At 41.9% G+C, this 21,913-nt stretch overlaps 4 protein-coding genes across 5 annotated transcripts; 1 reads left to right on the forward strand and 3 right to left on the reverse strand.

Annotated features, from left to right (window-relative positions):
• Positions 1-2,097: 2,097 nt before the first annotated feature.
• On the reverse strand, positions 2,098-5,490 carry LOC104423606 (cation/H(+) antiporter 15). The gene is made up of 3 exons (XM_010036073.3): positions 5,284-5,490; positions 3,872-4,867; positions 2,098-3,760 (listed from the first exon to the last, which is right to left on the reverse strand). Exons 1-3 carry the CDS (start codon positions 5,488-5,490, stop codon positions 2,474-2,476), a joined length of 2,490 nt encoding a protein of 829 aa, XP_010034375.2. The 3' UTR covers positions 2,098-2,473.
• A 667-nt stretch (positions 5,491-6,157) lies between these two features.
• Positions 6,158-11,095, reverse strand: LOC104421959 (histone deacetylase 14). 2 transcript variants are annotated; one of them, XM_010034144.3, is made up of 9 exons: positions 11,003-11,095; positions 10,554-10,765; positions 9,931-10,005; positions 9,450-9,551; positions 8,702-8,773; positions 7,714-7,770; positions 7,322-7,573; positions 6,817-6,998; positions 6,158-6,694 (listed from the first exon to the last, which is right to left on the reverse strand). In XM_010034144.3, exons 1-9 carry the CDS (start codon positions 11,040-11,042, stop codon positions 6,394-6,396), a joined length of 1,293 nt encoding a protein of 430 aa, XP_010032446.2. In that variant the 5' UTR covers positions 11,043-11,095; the 3' UTR covers positions 6,158-6,393. The 2 variants fall into 2 exon arrangements, with proteins under 2 accessions (XP_010032446.2, XP_039155106.1); XM_039299172.1 differs by having other exon boundaries at positions 10,554-11,068.
• A 1,539-nt stretch (positions 11,096-12,634) lies between these two features.
• On the forward strand, positions 12,635-15,851 carry LOC120286630 (RNA polymerase II subunit A C-terminal domain phosphatase SSU72-like). Its single transcript, XM_039298958.1, is given in 7 exon segments — positions 12,635-12,904; positions 13,422-13,567; positions 14,688-14,806; positions 14,897-14,948; positions 14,951-15,005; positions 15,308-15,418; positions 15,560-15,851. Coding segments are annotated over 5 exon segments (579 nt in total). The 5' UTR covers positions 12,635-12,689; the 3' UTR covers positions 14,998-15,005; positions 15,308-15,418; positions 15,560-15,851.
• A 98-nt stretch (positions 15,852-15,949) lies between these two features.
• Positions 15,950-18,754, reverse strand: LOC120286629 (pentatricopeptide repeat-containing protein At2g13600-like). The gene is given in 5 exon segments (XM_039298957.1): positions 15,950-18,219; positions 18,221-18,509; positions 18,512-18,645; positions 18,647-18,708; positions 18,710-18,754. Coding segments are annotated over 5 exon segments (2,064 nt in total). The 3' UTR covers positions 15,950-16,685.
• Between the last annotated feature and the right edge of the window lie 3,159 nt (positions 18,755-21,913).

The following is a 21,913-nucleotide window of genomic DNA, read 5'->3' on the forward strand; positions in this document are numbered from 1 at the left end:
ACAAAAATGGATTGGAGTAGAGGAATATTCGTGATCAAAGACTTGAAATCCACTCCATATTCATTGCCAAGACAAAAGAGAAACATCTACACGACAATCTTTAATTTAATATAAGAATAATAGTCTATAATGTACTATAAAAAAAGCTAAATTATAAACAATTATAAATTATTGTGAGATCCATTTTTTTAAAAATTTGTAATTCACAATAAGACTGTTATTTTTACAATACCCCATGAACTGTTATATTAATAAAGCCCCAGACAAAATATATTACTCGAGTTGATAATTGAGTTCGGTCGAATTCAGTCATGCCAAGTCAATCGCTATGTTTAATATTTCTTCGAGTATAGATCTACAAAATCTTAACATTTCAATTGAGCAACTTATTATAATATAACACCTTTTCGAGGACTGTCCTATTATTTACCTAATTAGGTAATGGTTTTGGCGTTCTACCTGTTGCGAAAATGAAATAACATTAATGTGTATATCAGATAAAATTTGTTGCAGTGGGAATCGCAAGACTAAATTGTAAAAGGCACTTTTCAATCAAATCCAAATTGATTAAATCGAGAAGGCCCCATCTTATGGGGTCACTAATAATTGAAACTTTTTCGTTTAGTCATTTTCATTGCAAAAATAAACTCCATCCATTGGTGTTTTCATCCACGGCAATCCAAATCATGTCTGCTTATCATATATGGGCATAATTGACACCTCCAACATAATTTCCTTTGGTCAATGGGTGGGACAATTTCAATTAGAAAATATAGTAGGTAAATTAGGTAATAAGCACGATACTTTATGTGCGGCTTCGTTTGATCCTCCATGATGAGCTAATTTTCCGGGAATTTATCAAATTAGTTAGATGAACAACTTAGATCTAACTGATGGAACGGACCAATTAGACTGAGTTCAGTTGATATTTTATTCGACCTAGCACATCCCTTTTAAGGTTACCATAGATCTACAAAACCAAGAAGCTCACAACATCATTGTTTAAAAAAGAACATAGATCATTGTTCAATGATATGTCACATGAGTGACCTAGATAACTTCTTCTTGCTGTCATGAATCCCAGATATATGATAATCATATTATAGAAACTTATCATATTTTCTAGGTAATTCAGGTAATAACCCACATATGCCACCAAGAAAGAGAGGAATCATAGATGAAGTGACAAAGTGGGGGTCGGTCTCAGGATAAGCCTGACTATCTATTTTAAATATGGAATATTGCTAGGTTTATGATTTTATTTTGAATATTTTACTTGTCATGGGTTTGATTTTATCCACCCTTAGCTGTGAAAAATAAATTAATAATTTCCTCAGACATTTTGGAAGATTGAGCTGGACAAAAGAAAAACCCAGCCTGGAAAATTTAATTTATGTATTCAACTCTAGGAAGGCGTCACCTTCGCCATTCACCAGTCAAAGACGCCAGAAACCAGCCGCCAACGGCATACGAAGTTAACTAGAAGCAGCAGAAAAGTATGACCTTTTCTTCCCAATTTTGACAAATTATCGAAAGGGTTTCGGATAAGATGTGTTCTGTTTGCACATTTTCTGAAGAAAGTACACAATTCATCATCTTGTTATGTCTGTTCTGGAACGTTTGGTATGACTACTCATCCTGCAATTTTCATTGCAGGCCTAAGTTGAGTTTTTCGCTTGCTCATGGATCCTTCATGCTAGCTTCATCTTTTATTTTTCTCTCACTTGCAAGGCTTTCTGCGAGCGCCAGATATGTGAGCCACTGAAGCTTCGAGCAATTCTCAAGCCGTGTCGGGTTGTGTAAAATTAAAGAATGCAACCTTCCGTTTCCAGTGGGTTTATCTGAATGTAAACTTACATTTCCAATGAAACAGATCCTTGGATTGATCAAACCGGTCAGTACAAGTACATTATGACGAGGAAGATCGGTGCGAGATTGTGGACATGTACATGCTTGATAAGTGATCCTTAATAATGTTTTATCTCTGTCCGTTGTTTGTTACAGACGAGCTTGTTCAAAAGAGGCATGCTTCATGAACTAGTTGGTCCTAGGAAGGCTTAAGATGTCCTTTCTATTATGATACCAGATTAGAGAGGAATTATGGAAAAAATGAAGGATGCCAAAACAACATATTTTAGTTACCGTAACCTAGTGAATGAACAGAACACGGACACGTTCTGTACCCTGACTTTGCAACGCATCAAGCCGGACGAAATACAGTCGTTTCGCTTTTTCACCCCCAAAATTCTGTATACGTATAAAATCTAGAACTACATGCCCGGTTAGTCGCAAAAAAACAAGAACAAAAACCAAAGTCTGTTGCTCCTTCTTCCCCTGCTAAGTGGTCACACTTGCTGTATATTGTCGTTATACAGATAGAGCCGTTGTGTCCAGTGTTTTCTTTCCCTATTTGATGTTGATTTATTGTCCCCTTTATGATCCTGATCTGTCCCAAGATACCGCAGCCTGAAAATCAAGGGCTAAAACCCCGTGCTTGTGGTGATGGCCGCCGATTTATATTGACGAATTGAAGGTCGTTTGACTCCCTAGGGCTGTCTGGTGTTCCAAGGCCTTCTCCCTGCGGTCCTACACCGGCATACTGTTGCACTACGAGTACCGATACAGTCGCCGCGAAATCTGATGATGCCAACAAATCCCCAATTGCTCCAAGTTCGGGGCACTCGCTCCAGTCTGTGAGCCCTGCTGTGAGCGGCGATATCATCCCTTGCCCTCTCCCCACTATGAAAAGATCATGTGAACTATCGATTGACTGTATTGCCGTGACTGTCTCCTCCCCATTGTTCACTATCTTCTCGATGTAAACAACCGACTCGTTATTCGCATTCCTCATCCTGAACTCCTTCACATACTCTTCATCGAGCTGCCTATCCTTATCACGGTCCGTCACGACCGATAAAATCCTGGAGTCACCAAATTCGTTGGTGGATGCAGCTGCTGTGTCGATCGCCTCCTCACCTGGCATGAACCTCATCACCGTGAGGTTGATTCCAGGATGTTCGCACATCCTCCATCCATACGCTAAGGCCTCACGATCATCCGGTCCCCCAAAGAACAGGACTGCAACGTGATGGGCAACTTGGTTCGCTGCCAAGCGGGTAGACCCATTTAGGCCTCTGTCTACGAGAATCCCCACGGAGCATGGGCTGTTTGCCAATACGTTTTGGTTGATCATTCTGAAAGCGGGATTGGTGGCTTCCATCCCGCCATCGACTGTCTGCTGCTTGTGGAAAGGGATGATGATAAAAGCCGAGCGCTTATCCTCTGCCAAGTTGCAGATGTCCTCGTGCATCGTAGAGTATGGCGATATGGCCGTGAGGGGCTGGACAGTTACATGACCCGTATGTTGTTCGTAGTTTTCAAAGGCATTGATGATGTGGTCAGACTGAGCCTGTGTACGGTTCAGGGCTGGTCGACCTGATTTCCGAGTATTGTGGACAATGAGCATGGCAGATGCACGCCCAGTGAGCTCGACTAGGTGGAGCACGTAGACACAGATTGGAGATTTTTTGGTGGCGTTGGAAGCCTCCAGGAGGTTAATGATTGTTGGCACGTTTCGAGGTGTGTGGACGCAGACAAGCACTCGAAACTCCGCATCGGGCTTTGACCTTTGAATTGTTCGACGCTTATAGGGCATGAATCTCCTGGCTGGCCGGTAAATTACCGTAACAATGGGTGTGATGATTGCGGTGATGAACACAGCTACAATCACCATGGCTGCAAATGATTTGTCGTCCAAAACCTGCAAAATCCCAAAGTTTGATTTCATCTTCACGGTCCAATGGCTTGCGCAAACAGATTATAGGACCCCAAAAGTTAAATCTTACGCAAGGAATGTCAGTCATGTTCATACCTTTTGGTCCTTGCCGACATTAAGAATGATCATTTCGACTAGTCCCTTGGTGTTCATGAGCAAACCGAGCGTAATTCCTTCTCGGACGGTCATCTGGTAAAATACGGAAACCATGAGAGTCCCGAAAATCTTGCCTAGGCTGGACAGAATAATGATGAGTCCTAGGATCCCCCAGCTTCTCGCCCCCGCAATCTTCCTTATATCTGTCCTAAGCCCACTGATTGCGAAGTATAGAGGAAGCAGAAGCCCTGAAACAAAGTCCTCAAGCTTTTCGATCAGAGTAACTCCTAGCGGCCCGTTCGGAATGATCAGTCCAAAGACGAATGCTCCGAAGACAGAATGCGTTCCTATGGCGTCTGTAATGAAGCCCGATATCATTACCCCGGTGAGAATCAGGCATATGTAGAATTCACTATAGGTTTCTCCCTCCGGGGTCCGCCGAATCATCCAGGCAATCGCGGGTCGCACTACGAAAATGCACACGAGGACGAAAGCCACGCTAGATAGCACTACCCATAGGGATGCAAGGGAAGCCTTCTCATTTTCCGCCAATGCGATGGCCAAAGCTAGGAGTACCCAAGCGCACATATCGTTAATAAGAGCAGACGACATTGCAATCTGTCCTAACTCCGTGTTAATCAGTTTGAGCTCGGCAAGTACCCGAGCAAGTACTGGAAATGCAGTCACGGAGAGAGCTACCCCGAGGAACAGGATGTAAGTGCCTTGCGACATGCTTCCACTCTTAGTGTTCAGCAAGAAGGAGAAACCCAGTCCGAACAAGAAGGGCAGGATCATGCCTGCGATGGCGATTGCTAAAGACTTCCTCCCCGTGCGCTTGATCACTGAAATATCCATCTCTACTCCAACTAGGAAGAGGAAGTAGAGCAGCCCCACGTTTGCCATCGTCTCGAGCACCATCACGCTTCTAAGGGGGAATATCGTATTTGCGAACGTGTCGCTCCTGCCGAGGACCGATGGCCCTAGCAGTATTCCTCCCTGTTTCAGGAAGATCAAATCTAATTAAATGTGGTTATGCGCATACAGAAACTTTTGCAGTACCGTATCTTTGCTTTTGGCTCTCATTAACTAATGCAGTGGCCTGATCTATATAAAATTCACCTAAGTTTTGATGGCAAACATGATTAAGGTGATTCTTCTGCTGCACTAACCTGGAATTTGTAGATGGAAAGATGACTGGCAAATGCAATTTATCGGTTGAATGACGATAATACGAAATGCACAAAAAGCAGAACCCAGAATTGGTCATTCAATCATGTCCACGTTGGTGGAAGGAAAGAAAAACACAGGTTCATAAAGTCGTCGTGCATCGAAATTAATAGACTGAAATCAGACTGCATTTCTTTTCTGATCTACCAAAGGCGACACTAATAAGTTAGCATAGACCGACTTACCAGGATCTCGGAAATAACTCGTGGTTGGCGAAAAGGCTTGAGTACATACACCATGACGCGCGTGACGACAACGACGAAGGTCAGTTGCAAAATGAAGAGGGGCAGGGAATAATCCAGGGGATTATCGCCTTGCCATATGCCGTTGGTCGTGATCATGGTCGGCGCGTAACAGATGATCGAGTCCTCCGATATGTTTGCATCCGCCATTGCTCCCTACCTTATCTTCCTACTCCCCTCCTGCTGTTCTTCCAACAAGACTCCCACCACCTAAACACCCCCCGTTTGCTTCGACAGAGAGTCAGAACAAGATGTTCATGGCAAATTTTTGCAAAATTTGCTCATCATCATTGAGCAGACTCAAATTTTGGGTTCGTCATGTGAAGAAATTCACGGTTGCAGCTTGAAAGAGGGAGAGAGAGAGAGAGAGAGAGAGAGAGAGAGAGGGAGAGGGACAGGTAATTCGTTAACATTCCTTGGTTAAGCGGCCTATCGGGATGCTGCGTGTTCTGTGGTTATTGTAGTTGTGGATTGTGTACATGCCACATTTTCAGGTCGAGGGCACATCACAATTCGTTACCTGAGATGATAAGACACGATTTTCCTTCCTAGTACAACGTGCAAAAACCAAAAATAACGAACTCGTTCGATTATTTCAATTAGAGTCTGCTTCCATTTACTCCATCCAAACATAGTGCATTAGATAATCTAGTGCAGATTGGACAGCGATTTGTTAGCCCTATTCAAATGGGACAGGCTGTGTGCGATCTAGCCATTCAAGACATGGATTGTGGACACGGCCGCTCCGATACAGTAATGAGTTACCCCATCGAGGCGTGAAAATCGCTTAAATTTGTGATGTATGAACATGAACTGATTCAGAAATTTTAAAATTCGGCGCATTTACTTTATCATGTACGTGTGACATTCGTATGTATCTAATCTATTTATGTATAATTTTCCCTTTTTAGTGAAAAAAGACCTGTACGGTATGGTCCCAATACAACAAAAGGGGGACCGCCAAGTTGGTTTAACCGTACATCTGTTCTAGGAACCATACAGAAAGCCGATAGATGGCGATGGGAAGGCACTTCATCTAATCCTTGGGAATCTTCACAATGAATGCAAGTGCTTCGCTCTCTGTATTGCTTGCTTCACCTTGGCCAAGGGTTCCTCGTACAATATCGCAGGGTCATCGAACTTTGACGCCAGACTCGGCTCCCCTAGGAAAGCTCGGAAAGAGTCCGCTACGGAGTAGGAGAGTGATTGGAGGTTGTATCCTCCTTCCAGAAAGAAAATGCAGCGTCCCCCACAAAGTTCTTCCGCAAGTTGCTTGATGTTGGAGGCCAGTGCATAATATGTTCCTGTAGTGAACTGCAAACTTGCTAGTGGATCCAACACATGAGCATCATACCTTCGGAAACAAGATAGACAGAGACGATGTCAGACAGGTGCTGGATCTCAAATTGAAGGAAGAAATGCACACAATTTCAAGTTCTCCTCGGTAGATATATGAAAAGGAAATGGCCCCCTCACCCGGCTGAGACGAGAATGATATCTGGCTTGAACCTTTGTGCGCATGGTGCAATGATTTCATCAAACACAGTCCTCATAGCAATGTCACCAGAGCCCCCAGGTAGTGGCAGATTAAGGGTTGTGCCTTCACCATCTGCAACACCTATCTCATCGATTTTACCCGTACCTGGATAGCTTCCATCCTGCATAACCGCATGGAGTAAAGTACATGATCTCACATTTATATTCCCTCGAGATAAGTTAAGCTTCAGAAAATTTATCAGCATAAAAATATAATAAACTCACTAACTGCTGAGCACAAAGTCTAGTATACTCTCTCTAAGTGAACTTCCAATCAAATTAGTTTCAATAAGGTAACGGAACTCTGGGAGAAAAAGGGAAACTCTCTTTGCAACCTCAAAAAGTAGAAATGTTTTCTTAGCTGCCCTCATCTAATCAATTTTAACCTGAAGATTGAAGAGTTCAAGACACTTCAAATCTAGACAAAGATCCACAGCAATCTTACTTGGTGTGTCGAAAGAAAAAATATGTCTGGATCATCATAGAAAGCATCGTTGGTCCCATTTCCATGATGAACATCAAAATCAATAATGAAGACGCGCTTCAATCCATGAACACGTTGAGCATAGCGAGCTGCTATAGCTATGTTTCCAAAAACGCAGAAACCCATTGGTCCTTTTGGAATGGCATGGTGGCCTGGAGGTCGAATCAAAGCAAAAGCTGTTGGTGGATTTTGGGTGATTCTGGATGCGTCTACCTGGGAAATGTAGAGTTCAGTTTGAATATTCATTTACTTCTTCCTTCCATAAATAAAGTGTAATTTCAGTGATCACAATGATGGCAAACGTGGTGACATCTAAACATAAAAGAGACTAACGTGCTGGATTGGAACATCACCACTGAATCAACTAAAGCCATTCCAACTCCAGCTGCGACAAGTGACTCCTGGAATGTCTGCATTTGAAACCATCTTTAGTTTAAGAAAGCATCCAAAGAGTTTATCCATGCAGCTATGAGACACTTTCAAGCTTGGTATGAAGAAATCTATCTTAACGTTTTTACGAGATGCAATGGGATTATACCTTCATAGGATTAAAGATATCGCTTTAGGTTGTGTGCATTTTATCATTATAAGTAAGCTGAGATACTCTCGCCAAGCCAGGATAGTTAGCAGGAAAGCAGCAGGATGGACTTCTACAGGACACTTCCAGATTCCTTCCTCATTAAAGAGAAATGCTCTCTCATGGCATTCTTCATTAAGGACAGCTTCATACTTAACATATTGACATTGTCATGGTCATTGTTCATCATACTTCTTATAAATTATCCTATAAACAGGTTAGCAGCCCTTGTGCTCTTAACACAATATGCTCCTAAACAATGAAGTGCTTTGGCTGACTTATTTTTGCAGTTCAACAATCGATATAATCAGTTTGACAAGATCTAATCTATATAAACACTAAGATAGACTCCTCTAGATTGCAACTGTAGGTAGCTGGAATACTTCATACCATCAACACATTCCAAGAGACTGTAAGACCGCCCATCGAAGCTTATGCATTCAAATATGCATTTTAAATTTTTCTGGAAAAATCTTTATCGAAGGAGAAGATTATACATAATAATCAATCAGAAGTATAATATAGCTTGAAGAGAAATTGCATTTTAAGGGAAAAAAATTCTACCCACTCGCTACCTTTTCATCATAGGAATGTCTACATTTGATGTACTTCGAAGCAATACCTTACATGACCAGAACATATCATAGCAGATGTAGAAACAAATATGTAAACACATGTGGCTTCCACTACAGGAACTAACGTAATAAAACTGGAGCCTCCAACAATATTAACTCTTCATGATTTGACATATTAACCAAACTTACAGTGGCAGTGGCATATGTTGGTCCAGAGCCTTCAATATAAATGATGCCCTTTTCTGAAGCCTTGTCCATGGCCTATAAAATGTAAGAGTTCATCAAACCTCAATCTTTTGGACATGCTACCAAAGAAATTGTACAGCCAAAAAGTCTTCAGCGATTTTACACAAATTGGTCTGAGAACATAGACAAACACAATAATACAAGCAGCAAATGCATTTTACACTAACTGTCTGAGTTGTCCAGCGAAAATAAGTACCAAAACTAGGAATCTCAATTTAGCAATTTAGGTAGTCTTTGGAAGCTAAGAGTTCAATATAAAACTGAAATTTTGCTGGTGAATGGTCCCACTCAGATGCATTTGAGCATTAGTTTGCTTGTTTGTTGTCAATTTGTTATTTTATTTTACCTTTTACTTTGTAATGTAACTCCTCTTTATATTCACTCGATGGCCTCATGTCCAGATACCCCCAATCAATTCAACAATCAATCATCTGCCTCGTGCATAACTTTTCTCTTTCCATGTTACAAGTAGCTAGATATTGTAATTATGAATAAAGCAGGGCATGATGAAGAATTGGCACTCTTGCTGCAACAAAAATCCTTAAAGAGGTGAAAGAACCCTAAAAAAGAGGCGGAAAAGAACCTTCCTGTCAACCCCCATCTCAGGAACATCAATGAAAGGCAAAATTTCCCAGGAACATCAATGAAAGCCAGATAAAACTAATAGAGGTGACTTGGTGAGTGAAGGTACCTTCTCAAGACCCAATACATAAGCTCTTGTGTGAACATGCACTAGATCATCCACAGAAGCAGGCTTAACAGTTGGAAGTTCAACAATCTGATCACCGCGAACCTGTAAGAAAAATTATAACTATTTAGTGCCTAGTGGCTTTATAGGCTATTGTATAAATACTAAAGCCTTTGCTTGATGGCAGCATCCGCTGGGTCGTCAGTAAATAATTTCCTCACATTAATCAAAAATAATTTTCCTTGAGTTCCTGAAGAAGCAGAGATTGGATTATCTACCTGGCAGGTTTTTAGTGTAATTTCAGGCACAATTTAAACTTCCGACTCATTGTATTATGAGTCAGCCTTAAACAACATTTCTACAGTTTCAGGTCAAAGTCAATTAAGTAGTGCAGGACACTATATGTGTGAATGGAGGCGATCTATAATTAGTAAGAATAACTAAAGCATGATTGATGGAATTGTATGTAAGAGGAGTGCGATACCTTTGGAGTGAGTTCCATCTTCTGAAGAGCTGTAACAATTGCCGGGACCCTAAAATGGGATTCGGGATGGGACTCCTGCCATCGGTACAGGCAGCCCATCATTAGAAGATTTATGAAACCACGAAGTGCAATTTACAAACAAGAACGGGGGGCCAATAAAAGCCAACTTGCACAACTCTTGAACCAAACACAGAAGAGGAGAAGAGCAGCTCAAAACATGTTCCATGGTGAATCTCATTCCACGACAATCCATTATCATTCTATAATCTGAATCCAATCACAAGCTTCTCAATGGCTCGACATTACTGCTGATATTTGTGGTGATTCGCATTAATTGCCAAATGCCAAATGCTGCAATACCACTGAACTAATCAACCAAACCTTTTCAAGAATCTGATAACAGAGCCACACGAGTGACAATCTAAACTTGAACTCGGCAATTGAATTGACTTGACGAACCTCGTGTCATTTCGTCTAAATCTCAAGGCAGGAACCGATACGAACAAGAACTGACGCGACATAACAACGACACGATCAGATTATTCGACAAACAGCATCCTCTTCAAAGAGCAATCTTCCGGCAAACCGAATGATGAATCCAGAAAAGAAAAATCCGGTCCAACCTGGTTGTGGCCCATGGCGGGTGCCACGCCGTAAACAACACGCGCAGCCGCCAGCCGCGGATGCCTCTCCGCCTCGCTCGAGCAACGCACCGGCCCGCCGATCCCCGGCGAACGGCGTCTCCCCCGAGCTCCGCCGAGTCCGGCGCCCAACCGGAACCCAGCGCGACTTTGCAGGCCGCGAGCGCGATTCCACCCTCGAAGCGCCGCATTCCCTGACACGCGCACACAAACCAAGCAGGCGGTTCCCCCGCCATCAGCACGGGGGTGCGACACGATACCGGAAATCGAGGAGAGCAGAAGCACAGAAACAATCGATCGATCAGCCAGCGGCGTGGCCGTGAAAACGTGAAGCCGTGCGATTGCCCATGCGCATGCAGAGAATGGGAAACGAAAGCGAGAACGGAGACGCCGGCGCCGGCGACGGCGACGGCGAAGAGGAGGAGAAGAACCGGCGAGAGCGGTAGCGCGAGGGGACGGAAGAAGCTCCATGGCCGGCCCGACTCCGGAGTGTAACCGCCACGCCACACCACACACGAACGCCGAGAGATTATTTATTAAATAAATGAATTTTATGGATTTTTCCGGATGAAATCCATTTTTCAGGTGAAGATTATTTTTTAAAAGAAGGATTTTCTTCGTTTTTATAATTTGCCAAAGGTTACGTTTGTCGTCGTCTACAACTTCAGAGACTTGGACGAGCCATCATGAGAAAAAGGATTTTAAAATTTTCATTATAATTCGTTTTGTGATATATAAATTATCATTTACAATAAAATGCTTTTTTGTTAAGTAATTATTACAAATAATCAATTACTTTTCAAAAAGTTATTTATCAAATTATTTATTTTTCGAGAAATAAATTGTGCATATATTTTGCGATTAGAAAATGATGTGATAAAAAAAAATAGTAGTCAACACAATGCGAATTAGGAATGAGCAAGATAGATCGACCGAATCAAGAATTGCTTGTTCGGTTTGGTTCTTAAAGTGCTAATCCGATTCTCGATTCTTAAAAGTGGAATCAGTATTTGGGTGATCCAATTTCCGATTCCAAAAAGAATTTAGATCACTAAGATCGATTATTTTTTATTTACTTATTTTATTCTTTAAATGTAAATGCAACAATTTAAAATTCCTTATGCCCGTCTCCTCTTACTCTCTTCTTCCGATCCTTTCGAATTCACTCACAACGCTCACACCTCCTCTTTAACTGAATTAACATTGAGGCACATTTGATCAAATTATGCACTCAACTATAGTAAGTTAATTGATTAAAATCTATTTAGGCAACATGAGATTTTATTTAGGGTTAATACCCTGAAAAATCTTAAACCGGTACACCCGTGACAAATTTACTCCAAACCATTTTTTTGACTATAAAAAACCCAAAACTAATATACATTTGACAAATTTACCCTAAACCTGGTACACTTGTAACAAATTTACCCTCTATTCGTTTAGTTAAATTTTCTTGTTAAATTATAAAGTTAAATAACACGTGACAATCGGCCGTATATCAATTTGGGATTTTTACACTCTGTTTGTCATAGTTTATAATTTTGTGGTATTAATCTAATTTTCGGATGGTATATTAATCACAAATTTACCAGTTTGGGGTTTTTATGTCGAATAAATTAATTTGGGGTAAATTTATCATAAATGCAGAGTTTAGGTTTTTTTATAGTTAGTCAGTAAATTTACAAGGTATACCAGGTTTGGGTTTTTATGATCAAAAATAGTTTGGGATAAATTTATCATAAGTTTTACCAGTTTGGAGTTTTTGAAGGTATTGACCCTTTATTTTATACCTTTTGAAAGCGTTCACAGTGAGATAAGAATATAGCGATTATATTTTTGACAGACGTGAAATTTCACAGCAAAATCGCTCAGGACCGGTCCAGTCTCTAGTTTCGAAAATTGAGAACCGATCCCTGAGCGCGAGCGCCACTCCTTCTTCCTCCTCTTCCATCCCTCCTCTGTTCTTCCTGCTTACGCCCTAATCTAGACCTTCCGTTTTCTCTCTCTCTCTCTCTCTCTCTCTCTCTCTCCCTCTGTGCCGTGGAGCTCGACTGGCGGCACCGCTTCCGACCCGAATCCACAGCGGCGGCGGCGGCGGCGGCGGCGGCGGCGGGAGCCATGAGATCGCGGTACGCCATGGTGTGCTCGTCGAACCAGAACCGCAGCATGGAGGCCCACGCGCTGCTCAAGAGGGAAGGCTTCGACGTCTCGTCGTACGGCACCGGGTCCCACGTCAAGCTCCCCGGGGCCTCCCTCCGGGAGCCCAACGTCTACGACTTCGGCACCCCCTACAAGCACATGTTCGACGAGCTCCGGCGCAAGGACCCTGATCTGTATCCTCCTCCTCTCGTGTCTTTGATAATCCCTCCTTCGATTTGCCGATGCTCCTTTTTTTTTTTGGCTAGTGGAATGACTCGCGCCCTTCTCCTTCGTTGCTCTTTCGCCTTCCGAGTTCTGGGTTATATTGTGTAGGACCGTCTGATTTGAATCCGGCAATATCGGCAGATTCGATAATGGCGCGAATTGATAAAATCTTTTAGCAAGTTTCCCTGAAAGATGAGATTTTTGCAATAGAAAGACCTTAATTTGATGGATTTGAGGGTTTTTTTGGCTGATGGGTAGTTTGTCAGTTGCATGTTTGTCTGGCTGTGAGAATACAAGTTCAGTTCAAATTGGTCAGTTTTTGTGCTATTAAAAAAAGGAGCTTGCTTGGGTTGTGATGCGTTGTTGTTCGGTTAAAGATTAGGGTGGTGGATGGCTGCCTGGTTATATTTTAAAGTGGAATTAGGACACTCTTTTTTTTCCTTTTTTTGGGCAATTAGAAATGCAAGACCTTTACAAGAGTTTCAGCTACAAGCGCAATGGGATCTTGCCCATGCTCAAGAGGAATATGTCTGTGAAATTAGCGCCTCAAAGATGGCAAGACAACTCTTCCGATGGCCCCTTCGATGTGGTGCTCACATTCGAAGAGAAGGTTTTCGATATGGTTCTTGAAGGTTCTTGTCTTTACCCTTGCAGTTTCTGTCATTGGATGTCTCATGTTCCATTTCTGAAATTCTGATGTCTATGATTGCATGATCCAACTTCCCGCATTGTTTATTATTTTTTGAGTTTCGGCTTTGCATATATATGCCCATTACGCCATATAGTGAGGGCAGATGCATGATACGGAAGAATTGTTTGCTTGATCTGGAGAAACCTCATTAGACAGAAATTTGTTATCTGTAATTGTTTTTCTTGAAACGCATAGAAAGATTGTTACTTCTCAACAATATTTTCTTTTCCTTCATTTGACACTAGCAGTGTTTCTGCCGCTATTCCGTTCACAATTAATCTAACCTTTTTTTTTTAGTTTATTGCCCTTATGGGGTAATTGGTTGTTGTAATATCCATTCATTTGGACTTATTTTGATGCATAAAGTTCTTTGTCAGCGAAAGCAACATTTAGATTCCTGTAATGCTTCTTAGAGATTGTTGAAGGCGACTGCTCTAATGGAGCTAACTGCCACAGGAGGGATGTTAATACTTTCCTTCTCTTGTAACTATTAGTTCCCTTCTCTCTTTCTGCAACTTCATCCATTCTTTACCCCTTTTGTCAGGGCAAATTTGATTTTGATACTTAGTAGGGTATATAAGGTTGTTAGCTGGTCTTATCTTTAATCGCTAGTATATAGATTGAAGTCTTGTTTGGCATACATTTAGCCATGGTTTTTTGGCTTTGGCTATGGTTTGGCTATGGTTTTATTAAATCGGATGCTGGTAATTTGTGACTTTGGAAATTCTTATTATTCTGGACTTGAGAGTTAGTAAAGATGATATTTGTAGTATTTCTCCTGATCGCTTTAAAGTGATATTTGAATTTTTCACACGTATTTTCACTTGAAAATGAAAAGCACAAGCCAGAAGCTGGGTGGTAGATTCTGCTTCTGCGGAGTAGCAAAGTTCAGGGCAAACAGCCCTCCATATGACCCTTTGACTGATCAATATTTCTCAAAGTGAAAGAGCAGTTTTGTTCTAACCAGATCTTAGGAGTGATCTGACCTCTACCTATGTATGGAATAAATACGACACCTTGCCCTTGGAATGTTAACAAGACATTGAATGCATTTTTTGCAGATCTCAACAACCGAGAGCAGATTCTTATGAAGACTGTACTTGTGATTAACCTGGAGGTAAAGGATAACCATGAGGAGGCAGCAACTGGAGCTCAGCTTGCTTTAGATCTTTGTCGAGAGGTCTTTGACTGGCTATACTTTATGTATTAACGATATTATGCTTAATTTCTGTATGCTGAGAAATTGCTTATTGTAATTTCTGGTCCACAGATAGAAGCAGCTGAGTCTTGGGAGGAATCTATTGATGACATTGTGTCTAATTTTGAAAGCAGAACAGGCGGAAATTATTATTCAGCATTTCCTTCTATTGATGACCATGGTGAGGGGCAAGACTCGTGCCCTGAAAGCTTTATGATCCATGTCATTGTTCTGTTAGTATTTTGTCTGTATATTTATATGTTGTTGAGCTGAACTTTGGGTTTCTGTTTTTTATCTACTTGCACAAGTGGTAATATACTTAAATACATTACCAGATTTCTTCCAAAGCTCTTCCTGTTTGCTTTGCATGAAGCCTTCCCCTAGAAATCCTACTTTTCTGAGCCCTGCGAGCCCTATATAATCCATTACACAGCTAATCTTTTGATTATACCCTATCCTGAATTTGATCATTTCTTATGTCAGGAAGATTGAATCAGGCTCTCTCATGTTTTTACGCCTTTGCTCAATCTTGGTATTCACAGTCCACACCAATTGTTGGGTTTAATGAGCACTTTCCTTGACTTCTCGTTAGTGGTAAGTGATTTTGCAACAATATCTCTGTCTGCATAATTAGAATTGTCATTCTCACGCTTTGCATTGAATTTGCTACAAACCTATTCTTTGCTGTTATTGCCAAGCCTGTCATACTAATGCGTTGTGTCTAACCACTTTCAGATAACTCTGCATCGATGTGGAAAAGAAACTGAGTCGAACACTTTTCTATTCGCTTTATCTCTGGAATGTCGACCCATGATGATGTATTAGTAATTAGAAGCAAACCAGTCTTTGCTTAGGAGTGAAAATTCTATTATTTTTCTGTAGTTTCTTTCTTTTTCTTTTTTTAGTTTCTTTGTACTACAGAACTACTTCTGCGATGGTACTCACGTTGAGAGAGCAGGAAGAGATTCTGGCATATTGCATATGATTTCTTCGTCTGCAACATGTTGGAAACTGCCTCTATTTTCAATTTTCTGTATCTTGCATATGAGAAGAAAAGCAAAGAGAACAGAACCAACCTGACCTGGTCAGTCATTTGATGTTCGGTTCTCTATTTGTGGCAGGTTCAAAGTTCAATCGATCCTATTTATTTAAGATGAGTTGGTTTGTGAAAGGAAAATTACGTAAAAAGCAGAACCTTCTAATTTGAGTTCATTTAGAGATCGTCATTATTCTCGCTGGCTGGTCATTCCTAGAGCTGGCGTCGATCTTGTCCTTTCACTTGCTTTCCTTACTTAAATCAAAATTCCCTGGCTTATTCATTTAAAAGAACAGGCTCTGATGATTTGTCCAAATTACCTAGCACTGACACCCACAACGCTTCTCCATATAGCTTGCACCAAGGTTTGCAGCTTTACATCTCAAGGGGGAGGATGATTGCCTGCCCTCGGGGCAAGTGTCTTTTACGGCATGTCTCAAATGCCGGTTTCAGTAGCTGGTGAATTCTTCTTCTATTTCGAGCTGGTGAATTCTTCCGCTCCGCTGTTTCTTCAGTTAGACGTCGCTTTCTATTGACCCGTCCATGGAAATAAAGTGTCTGCTCTCTCCGAACCTTTGATCTCCTCTTGGTTAGTTTGTATAACACCGACCACGGCGGTTAGTTCGTGGTACTCATGCAGCTTCCTATGTCCAAATAGACTTGTGTTTGCATCGTGTCAGCAACAACCCAACAGTGCCAATGAAGCCAAACAACAGTGCGCATTAGACAGGGAAAAGAGAGCTCTTTCTGCTCACACGCATTTTATCAAATGTTACTATGGTATGAACGATGAAGAGAAATTGAAGGATGATGACTCTCCATGAACTAACAAACAGCAGCATCAGCCGGCATTTCAATTTCGTAAGATATAAAGTCCGATTCACTCAGCTCTTCATAGACCTCGTAGTCATCCGTAATGGCAACATACCCATCTCGCTTCATCTGTCCTAAGAGAGATCTTAACAAAGAATAAATATCACCCTTTTGAGTGTGCCTCTTGTCCTTGACAATGAAGACATGAACTTGACCCTGAATTTCTATCCAGCTACAACCGGGCTGCTTGACTACTCCCCGTTGCCTCATCAGCTTCCTTATTCTGATAACTTCACCCCATTTTTTACGTTCTGCATACATGTTTGAGAGCAGAACGTAAGGTCCTGAATTCGAAGGGTCGATCTCTAAGAGCTTCTCCGCTACATACTTTCCTAGCGTTATATCCTTATGAACTTTGCAGGCTGCGAGCAGTGAACCCCAAACGACAGCATCAGCTTGCATGGGCATTGTCTCTATTAAGTCCTTGGCTTCACTGAGACAACCGGCTCGGCCGAGCAAATCAACCATGCAGGTATAATGGTCCTTTGCTGGTGCCAGATCATACTCCTCAACCATCTGCTTGAAATAATGGCGCCCCTCTTCGACCAGCCCTGCATGGCTGCATGCACATAGAACCCCGATCATAGTGACACGGTCTGGTCTCTCACCAGATACCAACATTTTCCTGAATATTTCAAGTGCCTCTATTCCGTAACCATTCTGCGCATATCCGACAATTATGGCATTCCATGATACCTTGTCCCTCTCCAACATATTCTTAAACACCCATAAACCATCTTCCACAGCTCCACATTTAACGTACATGTCTATAAGAGAATTTCCAACAAAAATATCCGATTCTTCTCCAGATTGGAAGCGGAATCCATGCTTCAAGACATGAGCGTGAGCCTGCTGCCCCAACTGCAAATCGGCAAGATTTGCACACGCATTAAGCAAATTTCCGAATGTGTAGTGCGTCGGCTCAATGGCTTCCCTCTTCAAAAGGCGGAATAGACCAAATGCTTCTTCATTCTCTCCATTCTGGGTGTACCCTGCGATGAGGGCATTCCAAGAAACTACATTCTTCTCCATCATCCTCGTGAACATTACTCTTGCAGTTTTGAGACTGGCTGCTTTTGCATTCCCGCTGACCATGGAGGTGGCTGACACTATATTCCTGGTAGGCATTCTATCAAAAACTGCTCTGGCTTTACTAATTCTGGAGCACTTAGAATACATATCAACCAACGCATTTCCTAAAACAACATCATTCCTATATTTGTCACATTTTACAACACAGGCATGAATTTGCATCCCTTCCTTAAGTGCTGACAAGCTAGCGCAGGCGCTGACCACACTGGCCAAAGTAACTTCATCTATTTCAAACCCACAATCCATCATGCTCACAAAAACCTCAAGAGCTTCACTGGCTGGACCATTTTGTTCATAACACGTAATCAAGCTGTTCCAAGAAACTATGTTTCGAGAACTCATTTCATCAAAAGCCCTCTGTGCACAAGCCACGTTCCCACACAGCCGAGCACTCAGACTTCGATATCAAAGCCTGAATCCGTTGGGCCAGATGCATATCTGCTAACCCGGCACATGCGCTAAGCACACTACCAAATGAGTACTCATTAAGCACATAATTCTCCCTATGCATCTTACCAAAACATTGCAGGGCTTCTTCGAACCTTTCATGCTGCGCATAACCTGAGAGCATCGAATTCCACGAGCACTGGTCGGGTTCCGGCATTGACTCGAATATCTTTTCCGCTTCATCAAGAGACCCCGATCTGATCAACCCGCCTAAGATCGCGTTCCACGAAGGTATTCTTCGGGCATTCTATCGAACACCCTGCGGGCATCGTCGAGGCACCGGCATCTCGCGTAAACGTCGATGAGCCGGTTCTGGATAAAAACCTCGGCGGAGAACGGGGTCTTGATGATCCGAGCGTGGACGCGGCGTGTGGCGCGCTGACTTGGACAGGCCGCAGCCGTCCAGGAGCTTGGCGAACGGGGACGAGGTGGCGAAGAGAGAGGTCGCCCGCCAGAGCCTTGACCAGCGCATGCCTCGCCATTCCATCATATCATCGTACGAGGCGAAATCTGTCGGAGTAGATTTGCAAATTGAATGCGACTGGGGGGTTTCTGTTGACCGTTATATGCTTCCCCCCTTCAGCCAGGCGCGGGAATATGATACGAGCGCTCGTATGAAGTGGGGCAAAGTTGCAGTGGCAAAATGGTAATTTAGCATAACAATCTAATCTAAGCTATAAATTGAAATATGACATATATTTAATATCTTGTTGTAAGTCACTAAATTATGATTAGTCATACTTAAAATCTATACTTATTGCTTTATCAATTATAATTATAAGTTTAAGATAAGTCAATTTAATTTTATTAAGAGACAAATGATTATTCACAAATCAAACATACATTCTTGTTTAGTAATTATGATCATTCTAATTGTAACTCATCATTATAAAAATGCAAAAACCAATCCTAGAGACTGAAAATTAGATCTATGCCGGATTTGATGGGATAGCTTTTCATTGGCCCCCTCCCTCGAGGAATAGCTAACCTTGATTTATGAAAATAGCTATTTCTTTTATGCAACTAATCTTGATTTACTTCTTGACCAACTAACGACTAATTGTCTCCTCATGAAAAGATTGAAAAATGATGTAGCTATTGTGATATTTCTATATTAACTCTCTTGAGGTAATGTCCGTTTTATCTCGTCCCATTTCAAATCTCATAGTTTTGTCTTTTGGCATATAAGCAGACTTTTTTGCCATTTTTTTAGTAGTGTTCTAACTTGACTATGCTTAACTTTGGGTAAAACTACCAAGATAGGCGACTGTACTTTCAAGAGGCCACCCATCTTGATCTAACTTGACCACACTTAACTTTGGAGTGGAACTATCTATTGATCTCATGGAGAAGTGCTTGCTTGCACGCCAGATGATGAAATTGTGAGGCTTGAAATGGGATGGGTGCCAACAAATAATACCGCGAGTGAATTAATCCATAAACATCACAGTTATTTGTCCTCGAACAAAACATGCAGTTGGATTTTCGATTAAGACGTATCTTCTTCTAGTAAGGTCTGTCCCTTTTGTTTTGTTTTGTTTAGTGTTTTTTGCTTCTTCTTTTTTTTTGTTAAATATATAATTTAGACATTGTCCTGTTATGGTAAGAAAATCAATTGACCTTCTAAAATGTGCACTCCCGTGAACCTTTTGCAAAGAAGCCCATCCGAACGCACATCCACTCCGTCAAGGCTTTGCAACTCTTTCGGCTTTATGGGACCAAGAACCGTCACATCTGAGAGTTGTCTCAAGCTTTGGAAAGGTCTATTGATGTTCTTATTTCCTGGCAAAGTAGGATATGTAAAATGGACAAAACTCCCAGGAAGCCTTGGCAAGAACCTGAGGTTCTTAAAAATTGAGAACAAGTTTCCTGAGCTTGCAACTCTAAGGACTCCAGATGGCATAACCTTTCAGTCCACCGAGGATCATGGAGCTTCCTTAAGTCCGTGACCGTCGTAATAATACCTCGACACATATAAACGCAAGCATCTCGGATTTAATAGGCACAGGAGATCTGGAAATGTGTACATTGAGAAAATTACAAGCACAGGTTAATTCCAAGCCCATGGCACCATAGAATTTTGCCCATGACAAGATTAATTACTAATTGCACCCGCTAAAAATTTTAGAAGTAGGACCACAACAGACCCAAAAAAGAAGAAAGAAAGTGCAGAACCGATTGATTACAGTAAGCTTTCACGCCTTCCAGGACAATAGTTCGGTTTTAGCTCGACCTTGACAAGCTCAGAAGAACAACTGATTCCCCATGTATGTTTTGAACTAGTTCCTAAGGAGCGAAAATCAATCCCTGATTGGTGCAGAAGTGAACTGACGCACAGGAGTTGCGATGTGTTTCAATGCATGTGACCTTGTTAAGGCAAGCTATTAAAGATTAGATGCAGATGGAACAAAATCAATCGAGTCAGCTGCCGAGTGAGTTCATTGGAAGGCTGTTTTTATTGCGTATGAATGGTAAGTCATGACTGAAAATAATGAAAACAACTCAATCCGTTCCGAATCTTTCCTAATCGATCACTGATTGCATCAAAGATTCGCAAGCGGACCCAATTCATGCCAATGTGAAGAGAGAAAATTACCAGAAAACCAAATAAAGATGGGGAGAAGGAAAAAGCAAGACTTTTTTCTAGAGAACATATTCAACTCTCGTGGAACAGATCAGCGGGCAGGAAGACAGGGGTCGCAGTCCCTGGAGGGACATCTCCGCCAGGTTGGATCGCATCTTGTGATGCCACTCGGGGTTGCGTTGCATTCCTTGATGGCCAGTGTCTGTTGCTGCTGGTTCTGGTCGAGCTTCTCTTGGGACATCACTGATGAGGAAGGAAGATGAAGGGAGGAGAAGGTGAGAAGGTGTTGTTTTGGGGGTAGGAGCAACGGGAGAAAAAAAAGAAATAGAGCTTCAAAAAAGGGGGAGAGAGAGAGAGACCTTGACGGCTTCAAGGTAAAAAGAGAGGAATCCCTAACCCTTTTAATTCTACTGTCTCCATATAACTGCATGTCGAATAGATGAAATTTTCATCCGCGGATCTATCCTTGGAGGCAACTCCAGTGATTCCTCGAGCACCTTGGTCAGGTGCAACTCCAGTGATTCCTTAAGCACCTTGATCAGGTTAGAAAACTTCTTTAGAGGCAACTCCAGTGATTCCTTGAGCACCTTGGTCAGGTTAGACAACTTCGCTGGCAACAGTTCTAACAACTTTTATGAAGATTTGCAGCAATCAATATGAAGCTTCTCCAATGATTTTGGCCTATGTTGAACCTCAACCAGATGAGGTAGCCGGACAGCCTTCTACGGTGACATGTTTGATATTCTTGACGTTTGATGGCAACTTTTCGAGTGATTCACAGGACATTAAATAAAGCTTCTCCAACGATTCTTGCTGATCTCCTACCTCAATCAGTTTAGGACATAGTGATATCATAAGTACCCCCAGCTTCTTCAAGTGGGTCAGGTCGGGCAACTTCACCAGTGAAGGAAGATGGCAAAGATAAAGCCATTTCATGTTTTCCAAATTTTCAAGGCCTTGAATCTCTGTTAGCTGTTCACAATTACGTACTTCCAATTCTGATAACTTCTTCAAATATGAAAGATCTCCAGACTTTTCCATTGACTTGCACCCACAA

This window comes from Eucalyptus grandis, chromosome 8 (genome assembly GCF_016545825.1).
Source record: "Eucalyptus grandis isolate ANBG69807.140 chromosome 8, ASM1654582v1, whole genome shotgun sequence".
NCBI lineage: Eukaryota > Viridiplantae > Streptophyta > Magnoliopsida > Myrtales > Myrtaceae > Eucalyptus > Eucalyptus grandis.